Source organism: Rhamphochromis longiceps, linkage group LG17 (genome assembly GCF_057381845.1).
Source record: "Rhamphochromis longiceps isolate RC_006_pf linkage group LG17, R_longiceps_female_GT1.1, whole genome shotgun sequence".
Taxonomy (NCBI): domain Eukaryota; kingdom Metazoa; phylum Chordata; class Actinopteri; order Cichliformes; family Cichlidae; genus Rhamphochromis; species Rhamphochromis longiceps.
Genome location: NC_140573.1, coordinates 1,557,471 through 1,576,931, shown reverse-complemented (window position 1 = coordinate 1,576,931; position 19,461 = coordinate 1,557,471). Strand labels below are relative to the sequence as shown.

Sequence of the window (19,461 nt, the reverse complement as noted above, 5' to 3'; positions counted from 1 at the left end):
GCTCTTCTAATCCAAACTTATAATTAAACATAACAAAGTTTATTAATAGCTTCCTCCCATGAAACACAGAAAAAAAGGTCTGGGATTCATTGCAAATTAGCCTGGCTCTCTCAATTAGGAAAGCAACATTTAATCAGCTCAGTTTTCTTCCACTGGGATTTCTGCCTAATTCCATCCAAGAGCCCGTGGTTAGCAGGATAGTGTGTGTGTGTGTGTGTGTGTGTGTGTGTGTGTGTGTGTGTGTGTGTGTGTGTGTGTGTGTGTGTGTGTGTGTGTGTGTGTGTGTGTTTTAATGACTGCATTCCACAGTTGTGAGACAGAAGCTGAAAGTACAGCACGACCTGTACACAGAACTAATTCCCTCACAGCTTCCTTCAGGGCTGGACTTCTAATCACACTGAAAGCATTCTCAAAGCAGTTAGAGCATTTATAAAGTGGATGTATGTGGAACTGAAATGTTTCAGTCAGGTCTTCTTATCTTCATTTGAAGATATAATCGACATCATTTGTTGAACTTTTGTTAAGTGTGTTTTTAACACAGTGGATTTTTGCTTTTGTGCTGTGTGAAGGAGTGTAATGAATAATTCTTGCTTAGCTGGCTGTTTAGGTCCCTGTGCAGAGATCAGCTAGTGGTTCTGATGTAATGCAAGCTTATATATTACATGTTAGCAAAAACATGAAAGAAAAAAAAGTACTGAGTTAATATGCAATGCATTAAAATTTAGCTAACTGACGAGTCAATATTCCAGCCTCATGTGAATTCTGATTGTTCCGTTATCACATCAAACACAACAACTAAAAACCTGTTACTTTTACATAATGAATAATGAAATGTAACACAAAGTAACCTGAAGCTATTCAGATTTTTTATCTAGCCTTTTGTTCACATGCTAAGTGTGTTTTAGGTCACTGAAAACAGAATTTTGAAGCTTTTCAGAAACTCTGTCTCTACATTTACATGCAGACAAAGGAACCAGCCGTGCGCCTGTTTCCCCTTTTTGACATCAGACTGTGTTATTGTCCGGAGGCTTCTGAGTGGCCAGCGATTAGGGTCATATCACCACCTGTTATAAAAACTACCTGTGTACATGTGGATGTAGTCTTGCTTCATTATTTCCCAACACTGCACCAAACTGCAAACTTTGAAAAATTGACTGTACGTGTCGACATCTGACCTGGAACGAATTCCACCTTCGATAATGTTACAGCGTTCCACTATTCCAGCTTATTATATTATTATTATTATTCCAGCTGTCTTAGAGGCTGTTGGTTCTGCTTTCAGTCATTTTTGTTCTTGGTTTATCCGTTTGTTAGCGGTCTAGTGTCCACAGATTTCAAGAAATCGATTTCAGCTCTGATGTCCTTTTAACAGGAAGAAACCTCCAGCAGAACCAGGCTCAGAGAGGGGCGGGGCCATCTGCTGCAACCAGTTGGGGGTTTAAAATACACCAGGAACAACAAGTAGGCCTGCAGTGTGAGAGTGAAGTGCTCTAATAGGGTGATATGGTACTACAAGGTCATTAAGATAAGATGGGGCCTGATTATTTAAGACCACACACGCTTTTATGGATCATCTTCAAACTTCACAGCAATATTCTGGGTCTTGGGGGACATGAGTACCTAGGTTGGCTAAGTATTTCATCTGGACACTGACTAAACCGTATTGAGTATGGTAAATGGTAAATGGCCTGTATTTATATAGCGCTTTTCTAGTCCCTAAGGACCCCAAAGCGCTTTACACAACCTGTCATCCACCCATTCACTCTCACATTCACACACTGGTGATGGCAGCTACATTGTAGCCACAGCCACCCTGGGGCGCACTGACAGAGGCGAGGCTGCCAGACACTGGCGCCACCGGGCCCTCTGACCACCACCAGTAGGCAACGGGTGAAGTGTCTTGCCCAAGGACACAACGACCGAGACTGTCCAAGCCGGGGCTCGAACCGGCAACCTTCCGATTACAAGGCGAACTCCCAACTCTTGAGCCACGATCGAGTATGTGGTATAAAAGGGCATGGAGAGAGCTGAACAACCACGTCTTATCTTTTCAATACGGTGTCTTACATCCCAGTGACACCATAACAAGCTGACGCCAGCATGTTGTCATAAAACATCATAAAATGCACTGTGAGCCCTTTGGGAGTTTAGAAAATATAAAGATGAATCATCCATTTACCATTTAGCCTCCAAAACATTCAAGTTTTTGTGTCCTCGTCGCTCTTGCTGTGTTCGTTTTTGGTGCTTCTGTACCGCCTGAGCTGATGGCTGTGCGTCTCTGGCTTTTTTCTCCCATCCTCATTTTTTCCACATAATTTAATGCTGTTCCTTTAACTGCTAGTTAAATGCACCTGGGAATAATTGAATGTGTGACTGCTTGGTAGTAAAGACAGATGTTTATGTTTTCATGCAGCGCGCACGCTTACTGATAGCGTTAGGTTCACCATATTTACATCCTGTGATCACATCTCTGTTTCCTACAATACAGAGGAAATACTCCAGCATGACTGACCTCTGACTGTTTCCCATACAGACTCCCAAGTTGCTGTTAATTGTAAGCTGGCTACCATTACCATAAATTAATACGTATAAATAAAAAAATGAATTTAGTATATTTGTTCTTTGGCCTCCAGGATAAAAGCTGTTTTGAAGATAAAGATAACGTTGTTTGTGAGACACGCTGCTTCAAATGAAAATTTCTGCCTTTTGTCACAGAAACATTAGAGACTTACACACTTCATCAACCTGAGCCTGACTCACAGTACGGATGTTCAGCAAGCAGTGAGGATCTGCATAAAGAGTGCACTGAAGGTGATTATAGGAAATGTGTTCATGCTAGAAACTAACTGTCAGCTTCTTTTTCCTCCTTTCTGTCTCTCCTGAGTCTCTCAGCCTTAAAAAAGCTCAAAGACGAGTACCAGTTAAAGCAGATATATGACAACGGCATGCGGTGTTTTGGCTGAGATCATTTTGCACTCCTGCGGTGCAGGTCACCGTGTCACATCAGAAATAACACAAGCTTGCAAGCTTCATTTTGTTGTCATCATTTGAAGCGCCACTTGAAATGGCAGTGTTTCTATTTTAGGCTTCAGACAGAGACGTTTTCTTTTGGTCCCAGGATGTGTTCAAAGGCAGCAGGATGGTGCTGTCGGAGCTTTGGGATGGAGGCAGAGGTGCTGCGCTTCATCAGATATGATCGCAGCAGACAGCACTGAAAGTTCAGAGTGAAAGGGCAGAAAGCTCTCTGTCTGACTGGACCGCTGCCTTTGTGGCGCCAGTTCAACGACACAGCGACCCTCGTCGTTTCTTTGAAACTCACATTGTGCTATTTTGTATTCTATGAACTGTTCAGCTTTACATTTTTTTGCTACTGTCCTTTTTATATTCCAGTGTTGTGTTTTCAGAGACGAGACTTCCTGCTGCTGTTGCCTTAAAAATGTCTCTCTGGGATTATTTTCAAAGCAGGTGAAAAAATGAGACATTAAAACAAATTCTTTAATTTTCTTTGCTAGAAAACAGAAACTGTAACCATACCCCGAGGCTGGGGGGCGAGCCCCGAGCAGGTCGGATTCTGCAGCTGAAGGACGCTGGCCTTCCAGGGACCCTGTGTTTTTTTAACTGTCCAGTTCCTGATAAAGATCAGCAATCTGGCTGCTCTATTTTTAGTAAAGATATTACTGGCAAGGAGGGGATGGAGACTCCAGCTTTGTATGCTGCTTGCTTCCTGCATCATCAGGGATGGCTGTTCATCAGCAAGCACTGTCTGAATCCCACTGCTGTGCCCGACGCTTCAAATTATATGATGATCGGCCTCATTAGCAAAACATTAAAGGGTCTCAACTCCCCACATTCAGAACTCAGTCGCCTGTGTTTAATTGAAATGGGATAAGGCACATTGTGGAAAATGAGAAACGTTATGACAGAAAGAGTTCGTGACCTGATCCGACCTCTGGTGGTGATCAACAAGAATTCCAGGCAAAGCCGACGCCCACTGTCCTAAAACCACATTCACTATATGGTGTACGGTACTGTGCCCCGCATTTCTTTTTGTTTGCCAGTCTTCTTGAGCCGTAGTTCTCAAATCTTTCAAAGTTTTCCTTTGGACATTGGCTGCTTTTTCACCCATTTTGAGTCCTTGTGCCTGAACATTTCAGAGGATTATTCTTTGTTTGGTTTTTGGTAGTTGAACTACTGACCTCCGAATAACTGAAATATAAAAAGACAGCTAACTCAAGAGATGAACCAGAGTTGTGTTTACAACATAAAAGGTACCTATTTTAAATTGGGCACCTTAGTTTTTAGCAGCCTGTTGCAAAAATATAATTTGCTCCCTTTTTTAAATCTATGCAAAATATCAAAGACTACATAATCTGACAGGCAAAAAACAGAAGTAGCAAAGTGTTTCCCAAACTGCTGCAATGTGTCCTAAAGAAAGTTGAGGAATGTAGAGGACAAAAATAAGTGTCAGGCCTAAAGAAGGGAGAAAATCTTGCAAAGCCCCTTGAGCTGAGAAATGATCGTTTGCATGAATTAAAACACTTTATAGTAAACACAGTTACTACTTCGCTCCTCCAAACACCTTGACTAGAAGCAGTGTGATTCTCTCCTCACAAGTTGTTCAACATGATTAACCCTTTGATTAGGATTGAAAATTCAAGTCCACCTTAAAACTGGTGCATTACATTAAAATCTGTCATAATTCATTATTCTTAGGTATTAGCTATTTAAGTTGATTTTGAAGGTAACATAATCCTGAAATGAGGTTTGCAAACATTTGATAGTATACTATGGAATATCCTGTACTATGTAGAAGTAGAAGTAGTAAGTAATTAGTAGTAATTATACGATGAGTGGGGCCTATTTCAATTTTCCCAGAACAATATAAAGAAATGAAGGGTGAAACGTGTCTGATTGTCCTGTGGTGTTTGTGTCTGACTGATGTGCTACAGTGTGCTGAATGTTTTGCTGCTGTGGGGATCATTCACAGGGGTTCGTAAAGAGCGCTGTTGGAGCTCTGTTCGCTCCACTTCCTCCCTCTCTATCTGCCAGTGCAGTTAGAAGCTAACCAAGACCAAATGAGAGACCAACATCAGCCCCACTAAAATACTCTGTGTTTCATTCTGATCCCAGATTTTATAGATGTGATGAAGAGGGAGAGTAACTCGGTTACTCAGAGTTTCACTGAACAGCCGTACGTCAGGGAATAATGATGCATGTAATTACAGACAGATCAGCTGCTGTGTCTACTTGTTGATTGAGCTGTGCTTGGATTGCTGAGAGATGTCACTGTTTCCTGCTCGTGCACTCTGGGGAGACGGCGACGGGCCTTCTGGTTGGCAGCGTCTCAGCTGTAAAACCTGCTGGCTGAAAACCACGCAAATGCTGTTAAATGAGTTTCACTGAGGAAAAGGAAAGTTCTTGGTTTTGTCACTGACGTTTGCCACCTGATGCAAAAACATCACAAATAATTTGTGAATAAGCAACACTTTACCTTGACACTAAAGTACATATACAGCTTATATTTGAACTGCTGCTATGACTTCTGTTCACACCATGAAGTACTTTATGGTACTTTTGTTACAAGTTGTACTACTGATGTTACCACTCCACGCATCTGAGACTCGATGGCAGCCTGAGTAAAGTGGGCTGCTGTGGTTAGGTCTCAGGCCTTTGAGGTTCCTTTTTTCAAAGGTTGAAGATGGGAACGGATGCATCGGTCACACAGATACACAGCTGCAGTGGTAACCAGTTCTGTGTGTTGGTTTTGACATGGAAGGATGCTCAGACTGGTGAGTCTGAGACAGCTCTGCAGGGCCTCGTTTGCTTTCATCAATAAATAAAGAATACATCAAAAACATAACAGTAGTAAAGGAAAATGCTACACAGAGTTTTATATCAGAGTAAAGAAAACTACATGCAGAGTTGCACGATACTGGCTCATCTGCAACCACAGTTATCCCAGACGATTATAGAATATGAATTTTATATTATAACTGTATGTCACTGAATGTTGTCAAGTATGATTTGCACTTTAAAATGTATATTAAAAAAACAGAACCCAATTTTTATGACACCTATTAAGCTGATTGTGAAAGGAAGTTACTGCCTTCAGTTTTCTCGCTGGTCACTTTGTTTCTTCGTCGGGATTGTGCAAAGATTTTCTTGTCCTTTGTAAAAAAAACATAAAAATGCTCCTTTGTGTGATATAAATGTGAAGTCTTTACTTTGGCTTTTCATTTACAAACATACTAAGTGCTGCTGTAAACAAACACTTTCTATGCAGGTTTTATTCAGTATCTGAGCCATAATTGTCTCTGTCCAGCTAGATTTTGTAATGCACCACCTGTACAATGCAGAGACAGCTGTTGTTGCTTCTTCTGCCACTGTTAACACAGTTTTGGTTTTGTGGTGGCAGAGGACAGATCAGCTCCTCCGTCCCAGCCTGCCCTTTACGCACTAAAGCTTTAATCGGTGCCCTGGTTACATGATTACTGTCTGTGTGTCGGTCCCTGTTATTCTCCTGTTTAGTTGAGCGTCATGACTAAACTAATACTTACTTTATTGTCACGTGTTTTCGCTACTGTGCGTGTGATGTGCTGTCAGGAGGACAGATGTCTTCTTTAAGGTCAGTATTTCATTCATCTGCACACATTTATGGGCAAACCTTTACAACAGGTGTCTCTGTGGTGTTGCCTCTGCATGAACACACATGAAGTCCTCGTAGATGGGAGTATTTAAACCATCACTCACAGCGAGCTGTGCGATCTGTGCTGAAACTGGAGCCTCCTGGAGGCTCTTTTTCTTTCCTGGGTGGAAATTTCCTCTTCAGATTCTTTGATCGAGTCCAAACCGTGACGGCACGGAAGACGGGCGCAGATCAACGTCCTGATTTTCTGAAGCAAAGAGTGAGGCGGTGCCACAATGGGTGACTTTAATCATGTGATAATATGTAAGGTGTCGACACGTTACACATTTTAAGTAACGAGCCCGACGATGACGAGCGGCTGTGCGTCTTGGACGCCGGAGACGCGCAACGGCATGAGGAGCTCAGTCTGTTTGGAGCCACCGGCTGAGATCATTCATCATTCCCAGCACTGACCGACCGGCCGACTGAACAGATAGCGGGATACAAACAGACTCCTTATGTCTCTGTGAAATATCCGTCAACAAAAGATGGATGTCCTCCTCGCCCCCCCCAAAAGATACGACAGCGACGGGTGAGTGAAATCGGAGATGCTGCGCACGGCGGCCAAAATCCCGGAGCTTTTGTGAACAGGGCTGTGGGTGTGTGCGCGTCAGGCTCGCTGTTAAACCTTCAGACTGCACTCGCCAACTTCCCCCGCTTTCATCAAGTCATGTCTGATACAGAGCGATGGGCAAGTTTGACGACAACGAGAGGATAATCCTCAACGTCGGGGGGACGAGGCACGAGACCTACAAAACCACCTTAAAGACGCTGCCGGGGACGCGACTGGCCCTGCTCGCCTCCGATTCGGACATCGACTCCGTGCTGGATCAGCTGCAACAAGTCCCCGGCTTCATCGAGTACAACGCGCGGACCAACGAGTACTTCTTCGACCGTCACCCGGGCGTCTTCGCCTACGTGCTCAACTACTACCGCACCGGCAAGCTTCACTGCCCGGCGGATGTGTGCGGACCGCTGTTCGAGGAGGAGCTCTCCTTTTGGGGCATCGATGAGACGGACGTGGAGCCCTGCTGTTGGATGACATACCGACAGCACCGGGACGCGGAGGAGGCTCTGGACGTGTTCGAGCTCAACGTGGACAACGGAGACGAGGACGACGAGATAGGGAAGAGACTCGGCATCGAGGACGTGGCTGCCGACGGGAATGTCAGCCTGTGGAGGAAGTGGCAGCCGGTAATCTGGAATCTGTTCGAGGACCCCTACTCATCCAGGGCGGCGAGGGTAAGAGCGCACCGCTGCGTCTGAGGCTCTCCAAAACACACAATGAGCTCCACTCTGCTAACTCTTTGCCTTTCATTCACAGAAACAAACAGCAGCTCACGCTGTTAAGGGTAGCTCCACAGTTTCACTGCATGAGTCAAATTCACAAGTTGGCAAGTTGTCTCGAAACTTGTCCACCTCCCCAAAATGTGAGCGTGGCGCTCCTGAAGTGTTTTCTTTGCAACCAAAGCTTTACTGTGAATAGGAAGAACCCATTGCTTTATAGCGAGTCCTGCTGATTTCCAGATTTAATTATGCCACTTTTAAAATAAGCAGATTTTTCCAGTCATGATCAAACAAGGTGCCAACACCGTCAGGGTGGATATTCATAGCAGCAGTGTTGTATCCTGTATCTGTCTCTCAGTGCTTCCTGTTTATCGGCCCCAGCTTGGGAAATATCACTCCATCACTGACACTATTTAGATCACAGCCAGCCTTTTCTAATAAACTGCATCTCAGCACTGCTCCAAAGAAATGTGTGGGACTTTCATCTTTTCTAAAATTAGAGCAGTGCCTCGTGCTGGGAATAATAGTGATGTCAACTTATAGGCCACATGTGGCATCTTCATCTTTCCTTTCTGCTCATCTTTTAGTTATTTTAGACTCGAGCACAATGTGAAATCAAAGGATTTAACCACCCGGCTCACGAGGCTTGTTGTTTACTGAATGTGCAACACCAAGATGTTAGAACCAACCCAGACAAGCACACGCTGCCCTCAGGTGTTATAAATCAATCAGCAAAAGTTTGGGAATAGTTCATTCAGTCTCTCTGCAGAAGTCCACATCTGGAACAGCTGCCTGTCTGCTTTCAGAGCAGGAGCTGTGGTAAGCTCGCCTCAGGCTGCTGGTATATTCTGGGGCAAATTGTTCCCTCATTGGCTGATTGATGTGCTGTAAGAGGGAATATGAGCAAGTTGTGATGTCATGTTGTGTAAATGGAAATGATGCCTCACAGTCTTCAGGATGTCTCAGACAGCATGCTGCTGCTGCACAGGTTTGAGTGATGTAGGTGATTTGAAGGGTAATTAAACACAAAGACAGCGACGCAGGAACAAAGCGCTCTGGCGAGGTTTGATCTAAGTGTCAGGGCAACGAACATCTGACCTGACATCACTGTTCAGGGTGTGGTTAGAGGTCAGGGGGGCTGGAAGAGCTCCTGAAGTGCTCATAGCTGAGGCCACATTTATGATATACAAACCAGGGCTCAAATCTGTCACATAGAAATGAACGGCATCATGTTTCACTGTGCGTGGTTAAAGGAACGTGCCAGTATCACATTATTCTTCCTCCACTCGTACCTGAGTGACCTGGCATAATTTACAGTTCAAATGAAACCTTGTTTATGTCGTGCTGGGACTCTGTGCAGTCTCTCTGCTCATGCACTGTCTGACATTTTTAACTAACTGTCTTCTGATTCGCTGTCTCATAAATGTAAGGCAGATAGTACTATCATGAGAAGACTACATCAATCATATCGGATGTGTTTGACATCAGAGAGCCACAGATAGAGAAGAAAACTGTCTGAAACGAAGCTTTTACAGTAACAGTATATTGTTACTGTTACATGCATATATTATGTATAGAAAAAGGCATGATAAATTAGGTCCACTTTGTTGTAATGGAGCTGTTTGTTGTAACCACAGTGAATGAAAAAGAAACATAAATAAAAAAAACGCAGTGCTAAAACGAGGCTCCCACTGTGGACGTGAATCAGAGTTCTGCTTGACAGTATTGTGATATTTTGCAATGCCAGCGCCACTCCTCACACCTCCTTCATCAGCCTTTCAAAAAGAGCATTTTGTCTTGGTGTCCATCGTTGCTGCAGCTGCTGTGTCAAAGCTCTGATGCCAGCTTGTTTCTCTCTGCGACACCAGCGGCACTACTTGATCATCCATCTGTGGATTTAATAAAACTATTTGTTTCAACACACTGTGATCTTGATGTTAGTACAAGATTAATATTTCTCTTAGCATTATTTAAAATAAATACATTTTGAAAAAATACAGGCAGCGCAGTAAGCACAGCAACAAGAACGTCCTGGGTTTGAATCCCCACAGCTGTGAGTGGTTGTGTCTCAGCCTTGTGACAGGCTGGCCACCTGTCGCCTCGCGCCCTGAGCTAGCCGGGATAGGCTCCAGCACCCGCCACCCTGGAGAGGTTGGATGGACTTGAATATCTGTTAGCTGATATTGTTTTTATTTCTTTCTGAAGTTGGTTTTCCCACATTTGTAAGTTTTTACAGCATATATAATATCCAAAATGTCAACAACCACTGGTCTTTAAACCGGGGACAAAATCATCTCAGAGAAGATCGGCCAATAGAAAGGTGGTGAAGGCTCCTGCAGTGCCACTTGGAAACTGAATATCCTCACCACGGCACGATTGTTGCATCCAGTACAGCTCTTTAGCTTTTTCACCCATAATCCTCGGAGGCTCTGAAGGCGTCCGTAAGTCAGGCACAAATGCTCCGCCCACAGGCTGATATTAGGCTAGATATAACCTACAGCTGAGGGAAAATATGCTTTTATCTTTTTTGGTGAAAACATGTAAGCACAAAGTAGATTTCTGTGCTTCGAGCATTTATCGTACCGCGTCTGTACAGAACAATAAGAGCTGCTGTTATATATTCACCACACATCCTGCTCATTGATAAATTTCCCCTCAGTATGTTTGAGCGTTTGCTTTTCCTTTCGTCAGTAAACTGAATCAGGCTCTGCCTTCTTCACGCAGCAGCTCATCCATCTAAAAAGAGAACAGCAGAGTCCGTTTTCACCATTATATCATTCCTCCTCTTCAGCGTCTGCAGGACCACCATGAGGCTGATGTTTAAATAAAGAAAGCAGAGTTGTTGCCTCGCACAACAACTCATCAGACAAAGTTTGCCGTAACAGCAGGTGATAAGGCAAACATACATTTCTTAATTATGTTGTACTGATACGCTAATTCTATCATAATTCTGTGGTGAGATAAGAATTGTTCCAGTTCTGAAAACTGTGAAAAATTGCAGAAAAGCCAGAATATCAGTGTAAATTTGTTCACTCGTGGAATTGCTACGAGCCCATGTTCTCAGGTCAGAGGAGTCCTCAAAGATCAGCAGGAAATGTAAATGTCCTTTCACTCGTCATTTCAGAGTCTGACTCTATAATTTTACCAAAGTGGAGGTGCTGGGCAGGATGAGAGTGTGTGGGTGGGCAGGTGACCTCGCCCCAGATCGCTTGTCCTCCTCTTTCAGTCCATCAACAGACTTTGAGCGAGGATGACGGCAGGGAATTTTTCCTGTGTGTGAAAAGGCTGACGTTCCCACACAAATTTGAGCTTGGATTTATTTCACATCATTAATCTGTAAATGGAAACTCTAACTGATGGGGACAAAATTCAATCTTTCCAGCCTTTTGTTCCTCCAGACGTGGCTGCTAATTTCTTGGAAGTGTTTCTTGGCGATTACCCTGCTGACAGAGGAAGGAGCAGACGTGTAAGAGGTAAATATTGAGTTAGTCTCCGCGTCGCTTTAGTAGCAGGACGGAGTAGATGGAGATGAATGCTCGTGTTTACAACACGCATACGTCTGTCTTCCTGTAGCAACACTAACCAACCGTATTTTCCTGCCACCAGTACAATAGAGAAGCATCTGGCTTCTTGAAGTCCAGACGCCCACTCACATCCTGGGCCATCTGATCTCAGGAATTTGCATGATAAGGTGGGGCCAGGTTTCACAATGAGCTCACCTGAAACCAGGGCTGGACTGGGACAAAAAATCGGCCCGGGCATTTTGACTAGAGACCGGCCCACCAAAAATGTGACGTCATTCAGGGGTAAAATCGCAAAGGATTCTGGGAACTTGTGGCAAGAGGTACTAGCACATGCAGGCTTTCAATTGAACTCAGTTACACAGCGATAAAAAGAAACACAAAAAATGGCAAGAAGCTGTTGTATTATTAACTGCAATAGCCGGTGTTGTGCCAAAAACTGATTTCCGGTATTTGCCAAAAACTGATTGCTCGTATTTAAATTGCTATAAGTAACTTGTTGGGCTATAATATGTGAAACACATGTCAAATGCATCCCTCACGGATGACATACAGTCATCTCTCCATCTCCATCTCTCTCTGCTGCTCTTCTGTCTCCTGTCACGGACTTCTCCACTTTTGATGATAAATCAGCTGGTGCAACATGTAAGGATTGGCACAATTTGTTAAGATTTTGAGGAGTTTGAGAAACTAACCTTAAGCATAAAATAAAATGTACTATCAGTAACTTCATAGCACCCGCCCAGCAGTATTTAAACTCCGTCATGCTAGCTAGTAGCAGTACCAGTTATTCTAAGCGACTGTAAAAAGTCAGCACAACGAAAACAAACTACAACTAAACTTGGTTTATATCTGACACAGAGAGACTGCAGGTCATAACTTCTTACCTGAAGTTCAGTTCCTCTGCCACTATGACCGGCGGCCGCCTCGGTCTCTCCTCCTCTTGCCTCCCCTTTCCCTTATCCACCTGCTGGCCTCCACCACTTGCTGATGTTGCTAAATCTGTGGAAGCTCTGCCATAGCTACCGCCAAACAATTCAGTTATTTTTACACATTTGGCAGCGTCTGCCTGAAGGGCTCGTTTCTTTTTGGCCCTAATTTTTTCTGCACCTCCTTTCCTTTTTTTGTTCTCCATTTTCTTTAGTTCGTCTATAAGATTGCTAAACAAGGGGGAGGGTGCATCCGACCTCCTCGGCTGTAATTGGTCCAGCCCAGAGTCGATCATGACCAATTGGCCAATCCAACACCTTTCATTATTTATACCCTTCCAAAAAAAAAAAAATCGATCGGCCCATAAAAACAAAAAATCGCCAGCAGCCCACCGGGCAAATGCCCGGTATGCCCGATGGCCAGCCTGAAACTCTGGCTGATTGGGGCCCACACCCAGTTTCACACCTTGGCTCAGGCGATTAGAGGATCATCAGGGGTCCTTTTGTCCCTCTGTGGGGGGAAACTCCCACTAGGTTTATATCTGGGACTCTCCACCATTTGACCTTAGAACTGAAGAAGCTTCTCGGATGAGAGGTGAAACGTCTTCAAGCAACTTAAAGAAGTCCAGACGCTTTTCTTTGCAAGCTCCTTTGACTACGATGACCTGGATGACTGAGAACCTTCACAGATATATACAGCAGTAGATGATTTCCACATATTTTTCCTTTTGTAGTTGTATGTGATAAATATTACCTGCTGAGGAAGTTGTAAAACGTCTCAGGGTTGTGATCTGCTGCAGTCCCAGTTTTCTTTCTAACTCACTGTGTTCAGGGACCCATAAATCAAAGACAAGCTGAAATCCATCCTGCGACAGGGTTCACCTCTGTGCAGGGTGCCGTGCACGGCGTGATGTTGTAAGGATTTTCAGGGGGTAGCTTTGGCCAAACGAAGTGCACAGCTAACAACCGAACACTTTCTTTATATCCAGGGAACATGTCAATAATGTGAGTTATAACTAGAGATGGCACGATACCACTTTTTTATGTCCGATACCGATATCATAAATTTGGATATCTGCTGATACCGATATGAATCCGATATAGTGTTTTTTAATCAATAAAACAGTTTTTTTAATATCTTGCTGCATTTTGTATAAGTTCATACTCAAGTTTAAATAAACAACAACACTAAAGCTATTCTGTTATACCTGTATGTAAAAAATACACTGCACCCAAAATATTTCATAGTTCAGCAAAACTGATCAATCAAATGAACTTAAACCTGCACCATTCTCCCTATTCTGGTATTTTAAAGAGTACTTAGCAGAAATATTAAGCAACCTAACTAATAGGGTTCCAACTCCCAGCAAAAAGAAATAGGGAACCACCCTCCACCCCATGATGCTTAATCAACGTAATCAACTTTAATTTGATGCAGTGTGAAAAAAAATGCACAGAAATAAATAATTTTTCAAGAATAACTAAATAGATTCAACATCTTTCTTCAACAGAACTGCAGACTGCACAGATGGTACCTTCCCAAAGGAAAAAGTACTATAGCTTACTAGGGTATATTAGACTTAACAGTTACTATATACAGTAATTGACTTCTATACATTTTACATCAGATTAAAACTTTGGGTGTAAGATTCAGATAATTATTTATTAAAAGCTCGACATTTTAAATGAGAATAAGAAAGAAAAGTATGTCTTTGTGCCCCCTTTTCCCTGTTAATGCCCTATCGGCCCCCCCGGCTCCCGGTGGCAGTCGTCCCAGGCCTCAGTCAGGAGGAGAGGGCGCTGCTCTTGCGGCGACCAGCAGGTTGTCTTTGTCTGTCAGTGTTTTTACTTTTTTTATTTCATTCTTTTATTCCTTTATTTTATTTTATCTTTTTTTTTTTTTTTTGCCTGAGGAAATCCTATAGCATCGGCTTGTGCTTTGTGGAACTTCTTTTAATGAAGATGGGTTTTTTATTTCGCATGGTTTTATTATTGGCAATCCTGACGGTTGTTTGGAGTCAGTGCTACTCTCAAACAATTACACATCATTGCTTGGTACGGTAATATGTCCCTGAATAATAAGACCAGACTTAACAACCTGGTTAAAGTGTCTGTCAAGATTTCAGGGAGGTCTCAGGTCCAGCTTGTGGACTTTTATAACAGGCCGGTGCTGAGCAAGGCAGCCTCTGTCCTGTTGTGTTCAGATCACCCTCTCTTTAATGATTTTCAACTGCTTCCATCAGGTCGTCGTTATAAAGTGCCTGCAGTGAAGACAAAGAGACATAGACTGTCTTTTGTACCTAGTGCTATTATCATAGTTAATAACACTAAACCATGAGTGTTGTTGCCATTGCACATTGTGCTTTTTTGATGAAAAATCTAGGTTGTTTTATCAGGCTTATATTATATTATTTGATTTGATTTTTATTGATTAGCATTCAAATATCTCAGTGAAAACAGAACAAAGATCTACCACCAAGCAAGAAAGCATGAGACAAGGCTAATCAAAAGGTATTGGCTGAAGCATTTGCTTATTACGCCAACCCTTTTAACAAAATATCTTTTTGCATGCAGCTCCTGTACACAGGGCTCTTGGTGAGGTGACGTGTTGGTTGTCTGTTTGTTTGTTTGTACGGACATACTGCAAATCAATTTCCCGTTAGGGACAATAAAGTTACCATTGACCATTGGCTAAGCTTTGCTAGATCGCCCCTGCACAGTTACGTCAGCTGCGTAGAAAAAGATCCTGGTGTAGAAAGTAATATAAAATAAATTCTAACAACAGCTTATCAAGCTTAAACGTTCTGCTGTTGTTCAGCCGCTGGTTTCCTCTTTCTGGCGTGAAGTGAGCAATAAACAAACAAGAGAGACGGACTCACGACGGAAAAGCTGATCAGCTGATCATTAAGCAGTTTCATGATTGAAGTAGCAGCAAGAAGACGCAGTCGCTCCATATATCGCTTGTTAAGCTTAACGCTGGAATGCTTTACAAACATTCAGAGATGAACTTACACACTTGCTTTACTTCTCTCTGGGGTAACTTCATCGGAGATGAAATGCTGGTTTGGTAGCGAGGCTACAAATACTCACAGCTGCTCTATCAGGTGAGCACACTGCTCCGACATGCTACGGTTATGAGCCGAGTTACGCCGTGTCGCAACTTTTGTGAGATGCTTTTTTGATATTTAATGGATCGATTACATTTTTTATTTCTCTCCGATATCCGATCCAGTAATTTACGTCAGTATCGGACCGATACCGATACGTAATATCGGATCGGTCCATCTCTAGTTATAACACTGACCTCAGACCTCTACACTGCATTTCAATGAGCAAGCTGGATGAAGAAGCAACAGCTGGATGTGAACTGGGATTGTTTCTGATCACAGTCACTGAAACCACAGAGGTGAACCCTGTCACAGGAGCATATCTGCTTTACCTAATTTTATGCCCTTACATTTGTAGATGTTATTGAGTTTTGTGCTCTTGGAAGTAACTGACCTCTCTAGTGTGCAGTATCATCGTCTTGTGACAAAAACAGGAAAACTGATAGAAAATGCAAATTATATTCAATTATGTTGAACTGTGTGTTCATATGATATGACCTTCAAAACTGTTGTGCTTTCCTTAATAATCTCAAAAAATCTCAGTCCTTTTTTTTTTTATTGAACAAATACGTTTTAATTTCTGATTGTCCCTCTACAGACACAAACTTAGAGATGTTCCCTAAACCCCGAGTCCGCTAGGGTGACCTATTATATATTCAGTACTGAAAGTAACTAAAGGTAATACTGGATCTGTGAAAGAGTGATAAAAGAACTATCTGGGCTTTAAGTGATGACGTATGAACCCTGCTTCTGGGTCCAAACTACTCAGAGTTTATTAAGGCTGTTGTGTTTTTAACATGTTTTAGTGCTTTGTATCTTGTTCTATTTAATCTCAAAAAGCCCCTAAAAACAGTCGGTGATCACTGTCGGCCTCTCTCCGTTTTTAAAGCTCAGTTTGTAAGCCCTTACGATGCAACTACAGCCCAGCCCATGCAGCAGTATATGAATGACTAACCTCGTATTGACCCTGTGCACGAGACAATGCTAACTTCCTGGTTTGAGACCGGATGTGGGGTTGTGCATTTCCGGTAGCTTTACTTTGCGGTCAATCGCTACTGCGAAGATATCCTCCAAAATCATGTCCAAAACTCGAAAACGGAAAGATGGCGTTAAGTTACAAAGAGCAGAGGTGGGAACACTCACCGCTGTTGTGTCATAAAAAATCCAATGATCAATTTTGACGTTTAAAGCGTTTAGATCGATCAGTTGTTTACATCACTCAGCACAAGCAGAACTGCATCACTGCAGCAGAAGACACCTCGTCCACACTCAGAAGCACATCTCTGTATAGTGACTGGTCTTATGATTTAAACAGGCAAATGTTCAGCATTCAAACTACAGGTGAAGAATAGTCAAACCAGATGTTTCCCCATTATGTCGAGATCAGCTAGTCAAGTACACACCTACACAGCATGTTAACAAACCGTGAAAAAAGCCACACAAAAAATGAATGATTGCTGGTAACGGTTTCTATACATTAGTATGTACGAAGGGTATGTTGTGACTTACCTTCAAAATTACAGCGGTCCCTCGCTATAACGTTCACCTTTCACCTCGCTGTTTCACGGATTTTTTAGTGCAAGTTTGCATGCTTTTTTTTTACGTCACATTGTGTCCTGATCGCTGCAGACGATCTCCTCCGTGACGTCTCTCCTGTACAGTACAGAATCGCTGCATCGATCGTTAGCAGTGTGACCTACTTGATTTCACCTATCGCTGGTTATTTTTAGAACATAACACCTGCGATAAATGAGGGACAGCTGAGAAATATAACATTTGAATCCCTTTTCTCTTTTGCTGTGAGGCGCGGGGGAAAAATATCGACAAGTCGATGAACATCATTTACAGATATATTGGGTAAATGCCCAAGACATCTATAGAAATGTAAATCGCCGCTTGATTCATTCATTTGCTTAACTTGTTTTGGACCGTAAACCAGGCGCGAATAGGACACCGGAAACAAAGCTCCCCACAGGAGTTTCTGCACCGGAAGTAGCATATGCTAACGTGCACATAGTCAATTGTGGATGGATTATCTCAGTTGTTCTCCTGACTGAAGTCTGGTCCGTTTACAGCATCCTGCCATGCGATTGCATTTGTCTCTAACCATCAGGAACCTTCACATTAACTTTTATCGAGTGGAAAAAAGTTAGCGTTCATCCTCCAGCTTCACAGTTAATGTTATGCTAACATCCCTCTGTTAGCATAGCTAGCGATCACGTAGCACATCATTATATACCAGCTAGCTCAACTTCAGTGACCCTACAAACGTCACTGCTGTTTAGTTTTATGTCTCCATGCTTTACAAATACAGGCCATTTTTCATTTATGTTGGAAGTGATAGCAGAGCTGTACGTTTGAATTTTTTCAGAAATCTCTCAGTCAGAACATGCAATATCATGCTTAGGTGGAAACTAGCGAGCTAACTTCCTGCTAACTTCTAACTCCGTTAAATTTACTAAATTCTGTTTTCATGGATGCCTGGATGTTAAACTTAATTGTTACACCTGGTAGAGCAGAACGCTGATCATTCTATTACAGATGAAAGAATTTAGACGACTTTCAGTGATGCCGCAGTGTTTGTTTGACTTTGGGACCTGAAGCAGAGTTTGGGCTCAGGCACGGCTAATGATGTCACACTTAAAGACTGGATAAGCCACTGGGGAGATATTTTGGAAAAAATTTGTGATTGCTCACCGAGCAAAAGTTCTTTCCGATCATTCAAAGTCTTTAATGCTCGCAGATGGCAAATGCTGTAAAAGCATGCCCCATAATAAATGCACTATTTCACAAATGGACCGACCAAAACATCCACCTTGCAAACAGTGCTACAAATTTAAGGGTAAATTGCTCGATGTTTAGCTGATAGATTCAGTTCTATTCAGTTTTATTTATATAGCGCCAAATCCCAACAATAATAATAATAATAATAATAATAATGGATTGGATTTATATAGCGCTTTTCAAGGCACCCAAAGCGCTTTATAATGCCACTATTCATTCACTCTCACATTCATACACAATAGTTCCCTCAAGGTGTTTTATATTGTAAGGTAAAGAGGTACATTTTCAGATGCTATAGTTTTGTCTTGCACAAGATCATTTGTTTACAATGATATCACAACGAGTGTGGCAATTCTCCACATGACAGCTTCATTAACAGCAGAATGAGTGGCACCAGGGCATAGCTCTGTGTCAGATCAGCCGTCTATAGCTGTCAGAAAGCCTTTCATGTGTTTGTCTCTGCAGGTAAGCTCAAATCCCAAAGTCTGAGCTGTTCCTTTAACCAGCTCGTATGCGAGTGTTCATGTGCCAGCAGTCAGTGGTAGCAGGCGTGTTTCTCTGAGCTCCCCACACTGTTTCTATTGTTGTAGCCATCCTGTTCTCTTCTCACTCTCAGTGCTGTCTCTTTAATCTGCATGCAGTGTGTTTTAAGAGTGACTGTCAGCATGTCCACTGGTGTGTGTGTGTGTCTCTAATAGTAGGAAGTCTGAACATTTCTGGTTGATTATGATTCTGAAAAGGAAAAGTGAATGTATTTTGGTTGTGTGTCTCTGTGTGTATTTGTGTTAACCTGTTTGTTTGTCCCTCTCATGTCTCTGTAGTTGGCCATGGCTGGATTAGGAGGGTAACAAAAAAAAAAGAACAAAACAGAACAAAACAGCCCACCCACTAGCTTTTCCATTTCCCCTGTGTATGCTTTGAGGCACAGTTTTAAATGATGCCTGACTTTGTTGTGCCCCCCACCGACACCCCACACCCCCAATTCTTCACAAACGCCTCACCCATCCACCCACGCCCACAGCCCCCATTTTTCCATGATCCCATCTGAAACCGCAGCTTGCTTTCTGCCACTTAAAAGGTTAAAAACCCAAACCGTCTGGGTGCCGCCTGCCGCACGCCTGAAGATACCGAAGCCAGGCTGCACGCTC

General features: G+C 42.8%; 1 protein-coding gene across 8 annotated transcripts in view; it reads left to right on the top strand.

The window, feature by feature from the left end:
- The first annotated feature begins 6,782 nt into the window (after positions 1 to 6,782).
- The window catches only part of kcnc2 (potassium voltage-gated channel, Shaw-related subfamily, member 2), a 131,893-nt gene continuing 119,214 nt past the window's right edge, over positions 6,783 to 19,461 (top strand). For all 8 annotated transcript variants that reach the window (XR_014908202.1, XR_014908201.1, XR_014908199.1 and 5 more), the window contains exon 1: positions 6,783 to 7,927. Coding sequence is in view for 4 of the 8 variants with exons in the window: in XM_085386950.1 (XP_085243076.1) it covers positions 7,373 to 7,927 (555 nt within the window). In the remaining 4 variants the exon portion in view is untranslated. The remainder of the gene's footprint in view (positions 7,928 to 19,461) is intronic.